General features: G+C 29.1%; 1 protein-coding gene across 3 annotated transcripts in view; it reads left to right on the top strand.

The window, feature by feature from the left end:
* Grik2 (glutamate ionotropic receptor kainate type subunit 2) overlaps window positions 1-13,530 on the top strand; it is a 634,369-nt gene that overhangs the window by 443,712 nt on the left and 177,127 nt on the right. For all 3 annotated transcript variants that reach the window (XM_026406867.2, XM_077801706.1, XM_077801707.1), the window contains exon 11: window positions 7,512-7,735. In XM_026406867.2, the coding sequence (XP_026262652.1) occupies window positions 7,512-7,735 (224 nt within the window). The remainder of the gene's footprint in view (window positions 1-7,511; window positions 7,736-13,530) is intronic.

Below are 13,530 nucleotides of genomic sequence, written 5' to 3'. Positions count from 1 at the left end.
TAAAAACATAATTGTTAATATCTAAAATCAAGTACAAAAAATGTCAGAGATGTTTATTTCAGTGCTATGCTTGTGATAAATAATAGGTATACTGTACCTTGGAATATTGATATACACAATCTTAGACTTTTTATCTAAAAACCTTTGTTTTTTTTTATAAAATTATCTATGTGGGAAAAATACTTCAATTTCATGGTACATATTTTTTTCTAGGAAGTTAAACAAACTGAACTAGCATTAAAATCATAAATTCTATGGAAATATGGGAGTAAGAAAGAATGATATTTTGAGAATTATAGTGCTGGAATATTAGTTCCTGTGAGCCATACAATCAAGAGTGTACAACAGAATAAGACTGCATTGGATAATAAAACAAACAAACAAACAAAAAAACTTAACCCTTCTCTCTCTTCCAAACACCCACTAAACTATAGAATCATTTTGGAGTCATGGCACTTCTGAACACTAACCAGTTTAAAAGTTCATTTTTCATTCTATCATCAATTGCAAGTTTGGCAGATTTTGTTTATATCATTTGAAATTAACAGCTGGCTTACTTAAGCATTAATAGAGTAACAGCTGCTGAAGCAGCAGCTAAACCTACTACTGTTTTTGTTTAATTCTTTCTGAATTGCTTCTATTCAAGCCCTAAAAATATGAGAGAAATAGCCATGTTTTATACCAGTTGTCTGCTTTCCACTGTATACTATGTATGATAATTTGGTTTGGTGAGAAGTAACAAGATATATTTCTAATCTTATGAAATTTTATATGTATTAGGTTTTCAGTAGTATGCAACAAATGCAATTTATAGATTCTTGTAGATTTTTCTCACATTTAAACATGCAATTTTAATCTCATTAAAATTTTTTCTTAAACACCTACCTACCATTGATATAATGTTATGAGGTAATTTCTTATTTATGTTAGAAACCCAGTTTATCACAGAGATGTTAATTATGAAATATTTTAGTAGTTATGAATGATTATTCTTTTAGCAAAATAGAGATCCTGCACATGAAAAGTCTTACTTTAAAAATTCTTATTCCTCCTCTTATATGATCCCAATATTAATCATGGGATACAGCATCTCTCTTTCATATAGCCAGAGACAGGTACTTGAGAACAAATGGGATGAGTTTGTGGGGTGATGAGAGGGAAAAGTAGAAGAGGTTTTTCCTTGAATGTCCCTGCCTTTGTTACTATATGATGGTTACAACAAAAATAAGATGATGGACAATCTAAACAAAATCTTCAGGAGAAAAATCAATTAAAAGTATCTCAAGAATACTCTCTTCTGAAATGTGTTTAGGGTGGTTCTGAATATAGAATTGGTAATAGTGATAATATTATTCATTCATTCATTCATTTAAAATTTCTCATTTAGTGATACACTCTATGCCAGGCACTGTGGTAGGCAAAGGAGATAAAGAATTGTACAAAATAGAGCAGAAACAATTTACTCAAAAGGGACTTAAAGTTTAGTGGAAAGAGGTTGACAAATGACATAATTTTTATTTATGATACATTTTATGAAAAAAGTGGAAATACAATATGTAAATAAAGAGATAATGACTGGTCATGAAGATACCTTGAATAAGTGATATCAAAACAGACACATGAATAAAATAAGACAATAAGCCACATGGACATATGAGGAGCAAGCTTTCTCTACTCAGAGGGAACAAAAGTGTGCAGGCCTGAAAGTATGTACACATTTGAGAATTAACAAGGCAACTAGAGTTTTTAGGACAAGAGGGAGGGAGGGAGGGGATGGGACTGGAAGAGTCTGGATCTAATGATATAGTAGCCAGAGACTGTGTCTGAGTACTTTTCAGGCCAAGATGGAGAGTGTAAACTGAAGATTTGATTCTATGTGTGCTAGGAATCACTGGAGGGTTTTGAGCAGGAAGAGATAATCTGGTACTTATTTAAGAAAGAAAGACCTTTTTGGTCTTTGGATGGAGAAAAGACACTAGTTGTGCAAGCATGGAAGTAGGAAACTAGTTGGAACCTGCCTAGGTTGGCAGTGATAGTGCAATATGCCATGTGCACAGAAGGTGAACACTTTTTTTGCAAGTGTGCAGAGGCAAAGGATTTGTTCACATAACATATTGTGGAAAATTTAGGAAAGTGTGGCTACACATGTATATGACAGTAAGATTAATATGCATAATTAGCTTTAATGTCTTAACTAAGTCAAATCTAAATATCACCAATTTATTCACATAACTTAATACTTCATTTTGTGAGTTTCATTAAGTATTTCACAATTGTCATGGACAAGAACAAAATGCTTAGAATTGATTTTACATGATAAATTGCAAAAAGACTTTCAATACATAAGATGTTTTACTGACCAGATCATGTTACAGAAAAAGATATTATTATGTTTGTTTTAGTCAGCTTTATCACTGCTGCGCTAAGGGATCCCACTAGAACAACTGTGGAGGAGGGGAAGTTTATTTAAGGGTTCACGGTTTCAGAGGTCTTAATTCATGGACAGCAGGCTCAATTCCTTGGAGCTTGAGGTGAGCCAGATCACCATGGTGGAAGAGTATGACAGAGGGAAGCAGATCACATGATGATCAGAAAGCAGAGAGAGAGATTCCATTTTCCAGATACAAAAATATACCCCAAAACCATGCTTCCAATGTCCACCTTCTCCAGACACACCTCACAACTTTAGTTATTGCTCAGTTAATCTCTATCAGGGGATTAATTCACTGATTACATTATGACTCTCACAACCCTATCATTTCTCCTCTGAACCTTCTTATTGTATCATATATGAGCTTTTGGGGACACCTCATATCCAAATCATAATAGTGTTTTTTGATTATTGATGCTCCATAAAGAAGGTTTTCATAACATCATTATATTTGGAGTCATCACATCATTTTTGCAGATATACTTTGTTATCTAAGTTTTGTACAATGTATTTGTTGTATAGTTTTTACCAATGTTCTGTGAGACTTTAAGGAATGGAATACTATATTAGCTATATCGCTAAAAAAGAATTATTCTGTCTTCCCTAAATGGGCAGTAAACTTAGAGTTATATTACTATAGAAATAAATTTTGTTTCTAGGGTAAAGCTGGAAAAAAAGTTTAATTTAAAAATTCTCTAAGTACTTTTCTTTAATTCTTTTGAAATTTTTAATAAGTTTAATTGAAACTGAATTCAGCAAACATTCTAGGCAGTTCCTTTGTGTCAGATTGCATCCAGTGCCTTGGGGATGTTAGGTTCATTATAATCATAAAGATGAATAAAACAATTTGGCAGAGTTTCACATAGAAAGTTAGAATAATAAATTAATACTTATTAATTTAGTGAGATAGCTGCTACCTAGGTAACTATGAAATTTCCAGGGAGGGATGCCTTATAATTGCTTCAGTTCAGAGCTATGTACTTTAACTGAAGGAAATGCCTATAGGTTGTGAAGTGTTTATACCCTCATAGGCAACACAAATAAAATAACATGCACATTCAAATCTCTCATATCACATTGGCTGACATAAATGTAAAATAATCAGAAGTAACACAACCTAAAACATTTTTCCATGTTAAGTTCTATAGATTAGTTCATAAATGCTACCCCAATCAAAAATCACTGAAATTAATGTGGACAGAAGTTTCAGGAAGTTTCCACAGGAAGAAGGAAACCACAGATGTATATCCTATAGAATTTAGATATCACAAAAAAGGGAGGATCACTTTGGTCAGGGAAATACACGACCAGTATAGAAGTAAAATTGTCATAATGCTTAAATGATTGTAGAGAAAGGTGGTGGGAAATGAGTATATCTGTCACTTGTGGGTAATCATTTCTTATAGTCTCATGTTTCATGTGAACTACACTGGGTTTTCATTTGTAAAAAGGTTTAATGAATTGATAATGGAAGTGATAATGGTAAAGAATATAGCACAGTCTTGGTCCATAAAAGGTGTATAGAATATTAGTGATTACTATGATATTCGTATTTCTGCCATGCTTCCAATTCAGGGTTTGGCCAATTTAGACTCAGACTTCAAACTACAAATACCAGTGTTATTATTCACTAAGAGTTTCCCTGACACAGTCAATTAGAGGTGAGTGCTCCCTTTCCTTTGTATCATTCATATGAGATAGAACAACCTATTGTTTTTTATTTTGCTGAAATGATGTTTTTAAAATGTCCATTTTTTTTCCTAAGGCAAGAGTATTTTATAATTCTTTAAAATAAAAAAATAACTACTTAATATTTTCATTAAATCATATTAACCTTTTGGTTAATATGCTTTTGGATTATTCAATTGTACTATTAGGCTCTTATCTCTAACCACTTTAATAATATGGCATTTAATGAGTAAGTACCACAACTGTCTTTTTGAACACATTTAATATAATAATAAAATTTTTATTAGATTTCATAATTATTTTATTATTAAGACACTTGTAATGAAGTTGGACCTTATTAATAGAAAAATACAACTATGTATAAATAAATTTTAATTTTCACTGCTCAAGATGGTCCTAGGCTTTATTTCTTAAGTGGATGTTAAAATATATTTAGTGTGCAGTTAAAAACTGTTTTTGATAATTGACATTTGATCAATCTCGTATCACAATTAATAGTAAAAAACAAATTCTATCTAATAAGCATAATTTCTTAAGTTATACTAAATGAGGATATGATAAATTAATTAAATTTAATTTTATTAATCTGTTATAAAGATTACTAAAATTAAATTTTAGAGGAATTTTAGGCTTGTATAAAAATTATATAGAAAGTAGTTTCTCCATATCACCCTCCCTTCAACCACAATACAAAAAAAAAATGTTCCCCTGTTATTAAGACCTTCCATTAGTATAGCATATTACAACTGATTGACAATATTGCCACATATATTTTTAGCTAAAGTTCATTTATATTAGGGTTTATTCTTTGTATTATGCAATTTTATGATTTTTGATTAATGTATGCTTGTATCAACCATTACAGTAGCCTTCAGAATAGTTTCAATACCCTAAGAATGCTCCATGTTCTACCTTTTCATTACTCCTTCTTTACTCATGAATCCTTGGAAATCACTGATTATTTTTCCTGCTTCTGTAATTTTGCCTTTTCCATAATGCTATATATTTGGTATCATGCAATATGTAGAACGTTCAGACTGGTATCTTTCTCTTAGGATATTCATTTAATGTCATTTCATCACTTGATAGCTCATTTCTTTTTTACAATTTAATAATGTGTCATTATGTGGATGTAACACATTATTAATCCATTTATTTTTGTATTAGATGTTTCAAAGGATTTGCTTATATCTTTTGTTTCAAATGGCTATTATTTTATACTTGAAAATTAAATTTTCTTATTTAAGTTTTAACCTCTTTTCTATTTTACATTTGGGATAGAATTTTTACTTTAGGCACTGCTATGTAAATTTGAAATTTGACATATGTTTTTAATATATGCCTAGAGAACTTAGTTAGAAATATTTATTTCATACATATATATATATATATATACATATACATATATTTCAAAACATGTTGTAGACAATAGATATAATTTTATCTGTAAATTTAAGAAAGTTTACTATTATAAAGCATTTTCACTTAGATTTTTGTGTATGATGATATTTTGCTTTTCATGTACCTTAGGAGGAGAAGGAGGTGCCAGAGTGAAGTAGCACATAGATAAACTGTACTCTATTTTCAACTTCCAAAATAGTAGTTAACTACTATATTCTCCATCTTTTGTCAAAAACTATCTTTTTTCTTCTTTAACAAGATTGTTTTTTTTTAATTTGTATTAGGAATTTTTTTTTATTGTTGGTTGTTCAAAACATTACATAGTTTGTTTTTTAAAACTCATTTTACTTTCTTGCCTTCTGTCTCATTCTTGTGGAGGACACTCCCTCTGCCTGAATGCTGCATCTGTCCTCTAAATTCTCAGAAATTGTAATTTATCAATTGCTAGCCTTGTTTCTATATTTTCCCTTTCCATATCTACACACCATTTCATGAATTAATGGATGACTTTTTATGATTCCTTTGCTAGTTTCTGAAATGCATGGCATGGTAAGGCATAGAGTGATGTGGTTTGCATTTATATCCTGGCCTAATGCAAATTTAGCTCTAAGGCAATTAATACATGGTCCAACTTCTAAAGGTTTCAGTTTTCTTTTCTGAGAAAGACAATAACAGTTGATTGTGTGAATACTAAATATGATAATTCATGTGAATTTCTTAACACAGTACTAGTTTCACAGTGAATGACTACAAGAGCATTAGCAATTACTATTCTTAAATAAATATTTTTCTTGAATTATGAATATAACAATGATAATGTCTTCCTCAGGACCTTTTTTTCTTAGTTTTTAGAGACATGTCTTTCTCCATAGATTCTCTCAAAGATTGTCTCCAGACATCTGAGTGCTCCCTTCCTCACCCACACCAAAAACACATATATGTACACAAACATGCAGAACAATATGTCAACAAACAGCATCTTAGAGAAGTTTCTTTGACACATATTTTTATAAACAATAAATACAATTTTATTTGTCAATTTAAGGAAGTTTATTCTCTAAGTCTTTTAACAGTGCATAAGAATAGTGAGTTAATTTTCTTTTTTAATTCTTTCTGCAGCTCTCTAAAATGCATATTTTTATTTATTCTCTGAAGTTTTGTATGTTTATGAAAAATAAAAGGAATGTAGCAATTGAGCTTCTCATCATAGATGCCTTTGTTATTTTAAGATATTCTAATTTCTTAGGATGTATTAGAGCATAAATTCAGCCTTGACAGATGGTTATAACATGATGAGTGAAAAGCATTAGTAATTTAACATATTTAAGCTACCGTGGAAAATTAGCAACTTTGTGAAAATTGAAAAACTCATTTCCTAATGCGATTTGGGCAATGCTGCAAGGATTTTCATTAAATAATATAAAACAAATTAGAGGGATAGAAATAAAACTCAGGGGTAGTAAACAGAATCATATTAAAGGATGATTTTAAGAATGTTTTAACTATTTAATGACAAAAATTTTAACTACACTCTTCCATGGTAGCAAACCCAAGAAAATCTTTCTTGATTCCTAGCTAATTTTTTTTCATGTAGTTATTGCAACTAGAATTTGACCAACATATTCAGAATGATAATTGATATTAAATGAGTTTTTAAGCTTAAACTAAAAGTAATTATGCAAAGTCTCAGTAGCATAATTGTTCATGTGCTGAATCTACAATTTCTCCAGTTTTTCATCCTATATAGTATTTTTTTCTAAATCTAGTTATGAAATGCTGATGTGCTATTCTGGAAGCATATAGAAATAAGTAGCAAATAAATCAAATGCTTAACATCAGAGCGAAAAATGCTTTAAATTTTAGCATGATCATTACTGAAAAAAATCATTTAAGTGTAAAATCTGTTTAATTTAGTCATTGAGTTTTCTCTTGTGACTTAGAAGCAATTTCTCTCTTTCTTTTTTCTTCCTTTTTATGTTTCTCTCTACAGAAAGCTGACCTTGCAGTTGCACCACTGGCTATTACCTACGTTCGAGAGAAGGTCATCGACTTTTCCAAGCCCTTTATGACACTTGGAATAAGTATTTTGTACCGCAAGCCCAATGGTACAAACCCAGGCGTCTTCTCCTTCCTGAATCCTCTCTCCCCTGATATCTGGATGTATATTCTGCTGGCTTACTTGGGTGTCAGTTGTGTGCTCTTTGTCATAGCCAGGTAACATGCTCACTTTTGTGATTTTTTTGGCAATTGTTACCTCCTTTTTCTAACTAATGATTGTCAAAAGTCACAATCGATTTTATTACTTTTTTTCTTATTTCCTATGGGGTGCTAAATAACAATGAAGTTTTAAGAGTCACATTCACTTATTACAATGTACTCTATTGCCTTTTTGGGCAAAAAGCATGCTGGTTCTGTCAGTAGGCTATAAGTGTGGTAGGTTGTATTGTTTCTAATTAGAACTGAAAAAATCAATCCAAATTACTAAGGTAAGAGAATAATTTCTTATTTATTTTGAATGAAAAAGATACCATATTTCACTAACTTGAATTCATAATTCAGTCCTAAAGAAAAACAAACTAGTATAATTTTAAGAGACCCTTTCTTTTTATGTGACCAAGGCTGGTTTAAACATTCTAAATATAAAAATATAAAAAGAAAAGTTTTTCTACATAAAACTTGTCATTTTTTTTACAGAATAAATATGTCACTACAACAAATTGCCTATTGACACTGAAAGGTAATATATGTGCCAGATCATAGGATCAGAATTTCAAATGCCTAACTTAAAATATATAAGTTCACATTTTAATGACTTTTAAGATCATGATCTTTGATACAGCTTAATCTTTGTTGATTTTCCTACTTCATTGCTCTTGGAGGTGAAAATTTACAATCATTGTCATTCATGCTTAACTCATTATCAAATTTGCAATTAATAGATCATTTCAATATCATTTCTTTTTCTTTTTTCTTTCTTTCTTTTTTTTTTTGATCTTATTTAAGAAGATCCAAATTATGCCTCAGGACTGAGAATTCTATTGTTACACTGAAGACCATATACTCATTATGTTTTTTGAAATTTTATAGTCTATTAAATATCAAAAGAATAGTTTTGAATCAAAACTAAGTTAGAATTCTATGTATAATTTTTCATATTGAAAAAATTCTTGTGATGTATAATTACATATGCTTCTGTGCCCTATAATCAATATTAAATACACAATTGTTATTTTCAATCATATTATACTAATTCTTTTAATAAATAATTTTAAATTCTTTTTATCATTAAGGATGTTTGTCCTTCCATGAACTTATTCTTTTTCTGATAAAGTCATGTATTTTTTCTAACAATAAAAATTCCTTTCATTCTGTTTATAAAAAAATACACAATTGTTATTTTCAATTATATTATACTAATTCTTTTAATAAATAATTTTAAATTCTTTTTATCATTAAGGATGTTTGTCCTTCCATGAACTTATTCTTTTCCTGATAAAGTCATGTATTTTTTCTAACAATAAAAAAAATTCCTTTCATTCTGTTTATAAAGGAATGAAATTAATTATCGATGTGGAATTATATTTTGACATATTTTTGGTATATTTATACACAAATATTATATAAGTGTATCTGGTTTTGCATAACTGGTTCAATATTAAAATTTGAATACGTCAGAGAACTATTATTTGCATTTTCCAGAAAATATGCATTGGAACTATGTAACTTATAGTATTTGAAACTGTATGGCAGATCCTGTTAAAATTCCATAGAAGTTTAGGCTTCTTTATAAACGTTTTAACTCCAACTCTTTCCATATTGCATGAAAATAAAAAAAGCCTTCTCATTTTTGAGTACCTTCAGACCAATTATATCATTTTATATTGACCAATACCAACCACTTCCCTTAGTGCACAGGTAAAACAGAAAAAAATTTAAAAAGACTCAAATATATGGAAAAAGCCTTTCTTGATGTCTGCATGCATCCACTTCTTCTTTATTACATTGGCAAAAAGTAAGTCTATAAATAGTCTATAAATGAAAAAGGGCCCTGAGACAATTCTGAGGTAGCTGAATCTAACAGTAGTTTTTTGGAACTCTGAAACCGAGACTTTAGAATCAAAAGTAAATACCAAAATATTTCTTTTCTTTCCCAGCTTTAATCTTTAATACCTAATAGGGACATATAATATATATGTATATGTGTGTGTGTGTGTGTATATATATATATATATATATATATATATATACACACTTTCTAATTTAAAAAAAATATTTCTATAAGTCCAACTTTTATAAACCACCAAAAGGAATATTATTAAATTGTAGTAACCTGTGTTGGTTAATATGCACATAAATATGACAACCTGTAGCGATTTATACAAAAGAAATAAATCGAGGTCATTCTATTTGAAAACATAATTCAAGGGCTCCGCCATGTTCTAGTGACTTTAATTTAATTTTGTTACCAGTATATTTTTATTAATTATTAAATGAATGGATTTGAAAATGAATCTACTCCAGCTTCTTATTAAACAATGTGAAAACAAACCATCACAAATACTTTTTTTTAGGGTAAAATCTTTATTTAAGGAGAAATTAGTAGATATACCACTCAATAATAATGCTAAATACCATATGTGAAATAATCAATAATGTAGTTACTCTTGTTAAATAAATATATAATGGTGGAGTGTGTTACATATTCTCAATATTAAAATATCTTCTTTAAAACATTTTCAAATTTGAAAAAAAACTAAAAACTTAGGTAAAAAGAAAAATATTAAAATAGATTCAATTTTAATTCTAAACTAAACCTCCAAATTCAAATGAATTTCAAATGATTAAAATCTATTTTGACATGGTATTGAACTCTTTCTAGAATGAAAGGAGTTTATGAGGTAAAAATTTAGATAAAATGTCCAAGTTTTAATTATAGAACTTATAAGTTGAATTAGAAGTGAATCATACATCTTGTTAGAATTTCAAATAATGTAGTATTTTGTTTTTATACATCAGTTAAAATTATGCCATATCATATAAAGAAAAGTATGTTCTTGATGTCATTATTGATATAAAAATAAATTTGGTATTTTGTTTAGCCTTATGTATATTTTTTATCTCCTGGACAATTACAGAGAAAAGAAAAATTACATTTAAAAGAAGTCTTAGATAAGCATCTAATGTTCCTTGAAAATCATAGAAGCAAAGGTCAAAATAACAGGATTCATCTTCAGATATTGTTATGTTATATTGAAGTTTAGAATATTACATGACACATTTTGAAATGAAAACTAAAATATATCAAAAAAAAGTTTTCAAAACTATAGTAAATGATTTAAATACTGTCAAAACTTTAATTGCTATTATTTTTATTTTTGCTTTGGTCATCATCTGATATTATTTCAATTATTGTTATAATCAATTTTCTATATTTTTCTATCTACCAATCTGCATCTTCATTTTTTTTTCTGATTTCACTTTGTTTTTATTATTCCACCAATCACTCACTCAATAAGTCAAATAATTTTTTGATTCTCCAGTAAGGACTTATCAGGGTCCCCCAAAATGTTAAAAACCTTTTTTTCATCTATTCCTTAATTTATCCAACAAGTATCTCTTTGCTACTATAATGGTCAGAATTTTACCAGGTGAATAAGTCCAAGAACACTACCAGATGTATTATTTTTATCAACAATCTCACAATTAGCCCATGAATCTGATATAAAATATCTATTACCCTTGAGTAAACTTACGAACATATAGTCATTCTAATTTTTTTATGAATGCCATAAATTTCAATCCTGTTTTTCTCGAAAATGAATTGTAATATATATTTCACTAGAGAGAAACATACAACTAAAAAGGAAATAAGACATTAGGTAGATTATTAGTTATCATTATATTACTATTAGGTTTTAAACTTATTGAAGGTCTATCCTATTACAGTTAAACAATATTAATTCTATGACAAATTAAGAACCAATACTAAGTCTAGAATTCATGTTTCTAAGCTGGATTTAAAAGTACCTAGGTTTAGTGATGACTTTGAAATATTTCCCCTCACCTTTAATTTATAAGTTACACATCTAAGAATACTTAACAAATGCTTTAATCGGATTTAACCAACATTTTCAAAAAAATAAATGGCCTTTTTTTTTGTCTTGGTATAGTTTTGTATTATATGGTCTCTTGCAAGCAGTTGTATTATTACTTATAGCATAATGACATAATTGGCATGCTTACTATGAGTAGCTAGAACTTATTTAAAAGAAAAGATGAGCTTGGGATATTGCATTCTAGAAATAGAATGCCTTTATCCCAAGTATCCTAACAGAGCTCTTGGCAGGATTAGAAAGAAGCCTTGTCCATGCTGGGCTTGCACTTGTTTTTCCCTAAATCTTTCCCCCTCTTCCTTTCTGTTTTTCTTTGACCTAGATATATTTTTATGTAGATGGCAGTTAGTCATATATAAAAGGCTGCTTAGGGCACCCACCCTTTATACTGACAAGAGGTACTTTTCACCTTGCTTCAAATATTTTCTATATTGAACAACAGATTCTATAGATATGGATACTGTTTATAAAAATGAGTCCATTTACATTTTTATAGATATTAGAGAGGGTATTTTAATTACTTATTTACTTTTTAGTTTTCTTTTATTCATAGATATCTCCATGATATCCAGGGTTGCCCTGAAATTCTGCATGCAAATCTTGGTCCAGGGTTCTTAGTAGTTCATTATACAGAGATCAATAAAGAAAGACCAAAACTAAAAGAAGTGAATAATGGTACATTTATTTTTTGCCAACAGGATTGATACAATCTTAACAATTATTTATTAGGCCTATCAGAAATTTGCATATTTTTCCGACACTGACATTTTAAAATTAAGTACAGATAAACTATAACAAGAAAAATAATATTATATCAAAGTTGATAAGAACACTATAACACCAAAGTTTTTATAGGGTTTAATTGAACAACTTAATATGATCAAATATAGGAAAAAAGTAAAATCCAAACAGTGTTAACTACTAGAAAATCAAAGATTATTCAATGTGTTAAATATGTAGCATTAGTTTTACTAAGTTGAAAGAATATAGGAATTGCTGTGTGTTTTGTGCTGAATTTCCCTACATGATTTTTAGAATATTAGACTACAACCTATTTTTGATGTTGGATTAGGCAGTAGAGGACAGTCTTGCAGCTCTGCTCAAGGATTTACTATTTTAGTGTTCACCAGAACAGTTTTGACATGTAGGCTGTTGCCTACAGAGTCCTAATACTTTCTTAAATATTCTGTATTTCCTTGGAGCTCAGAAGTAAAGACATTCAAAACATAGTGTTTCTGATGGTTTAAATGACTTCAGAAAACCATGTCCAACATGCTTGCATTAACAGCTTTGATCTTGGCTCTCGACTAGTGTGCAGTAGCTTTTATAGTCCTGTCACAATGATGGGTGACATTTAATATACAGTGAAGGTTAGCAATAAATTATTATGCAGTTAGAAATGGATAACTGTTTTGGTGGGAGGTTCAATGTTAATCTAATCTGCTGTCAAAAGACAATTGTCACATTAAAATGAAATGCCAATTTTGTTGTATAGGCCTATGCCACCAACTTGTCAACTTTTTAGAAAACAATTTAAATTTTAGTTTTCTATAATATAACTTTATGTATATATCATATTTTTATTTTTGATGTCATATATTCTATTGAAGTAAATTACAGAGAAGCCCATGTATTATCACTCTATCCATTTAGCAATTTTCCTAGAACTTGCTTAAAATTTGGTTTTAGTAAGTGCTTTTCTATTAATATGCCTTTCACACATGTGAAAATTATTAAAATTGATTATGTATTAAAAATATTTCTCCAAATAATACACCTAAGTCAACACATTTGAATTAAATGAACTTTCAAACTGTAGACTAAAATGTTTTCAGAGGTAGTGAGGCTACTCTAGATTGAATGACATTTTTTTCCTCAATTGTATGGTAAATTTAT

This window comes from Urocitellus parryii, chromosome 8 (assembly GCF_045843805.1).
Source record: "Urocitellus parryii isolate mUroPar1 chromosome 8, mUroPar1.hap1, whole genome shotgun sequence".
Taxonomy (NCBI): domain Eukaryota; kingdom Metazoa; phylum Chordata; class Mammalia; order Rodentia; family Sciuridae; genus Urocitellus; species Urocitellus parryii.
The sequence above is the reverse complement of the archived record's forward strand: the minus strand, read 5'-3'. Positions and strand labels throughout refer to the sequence as shown.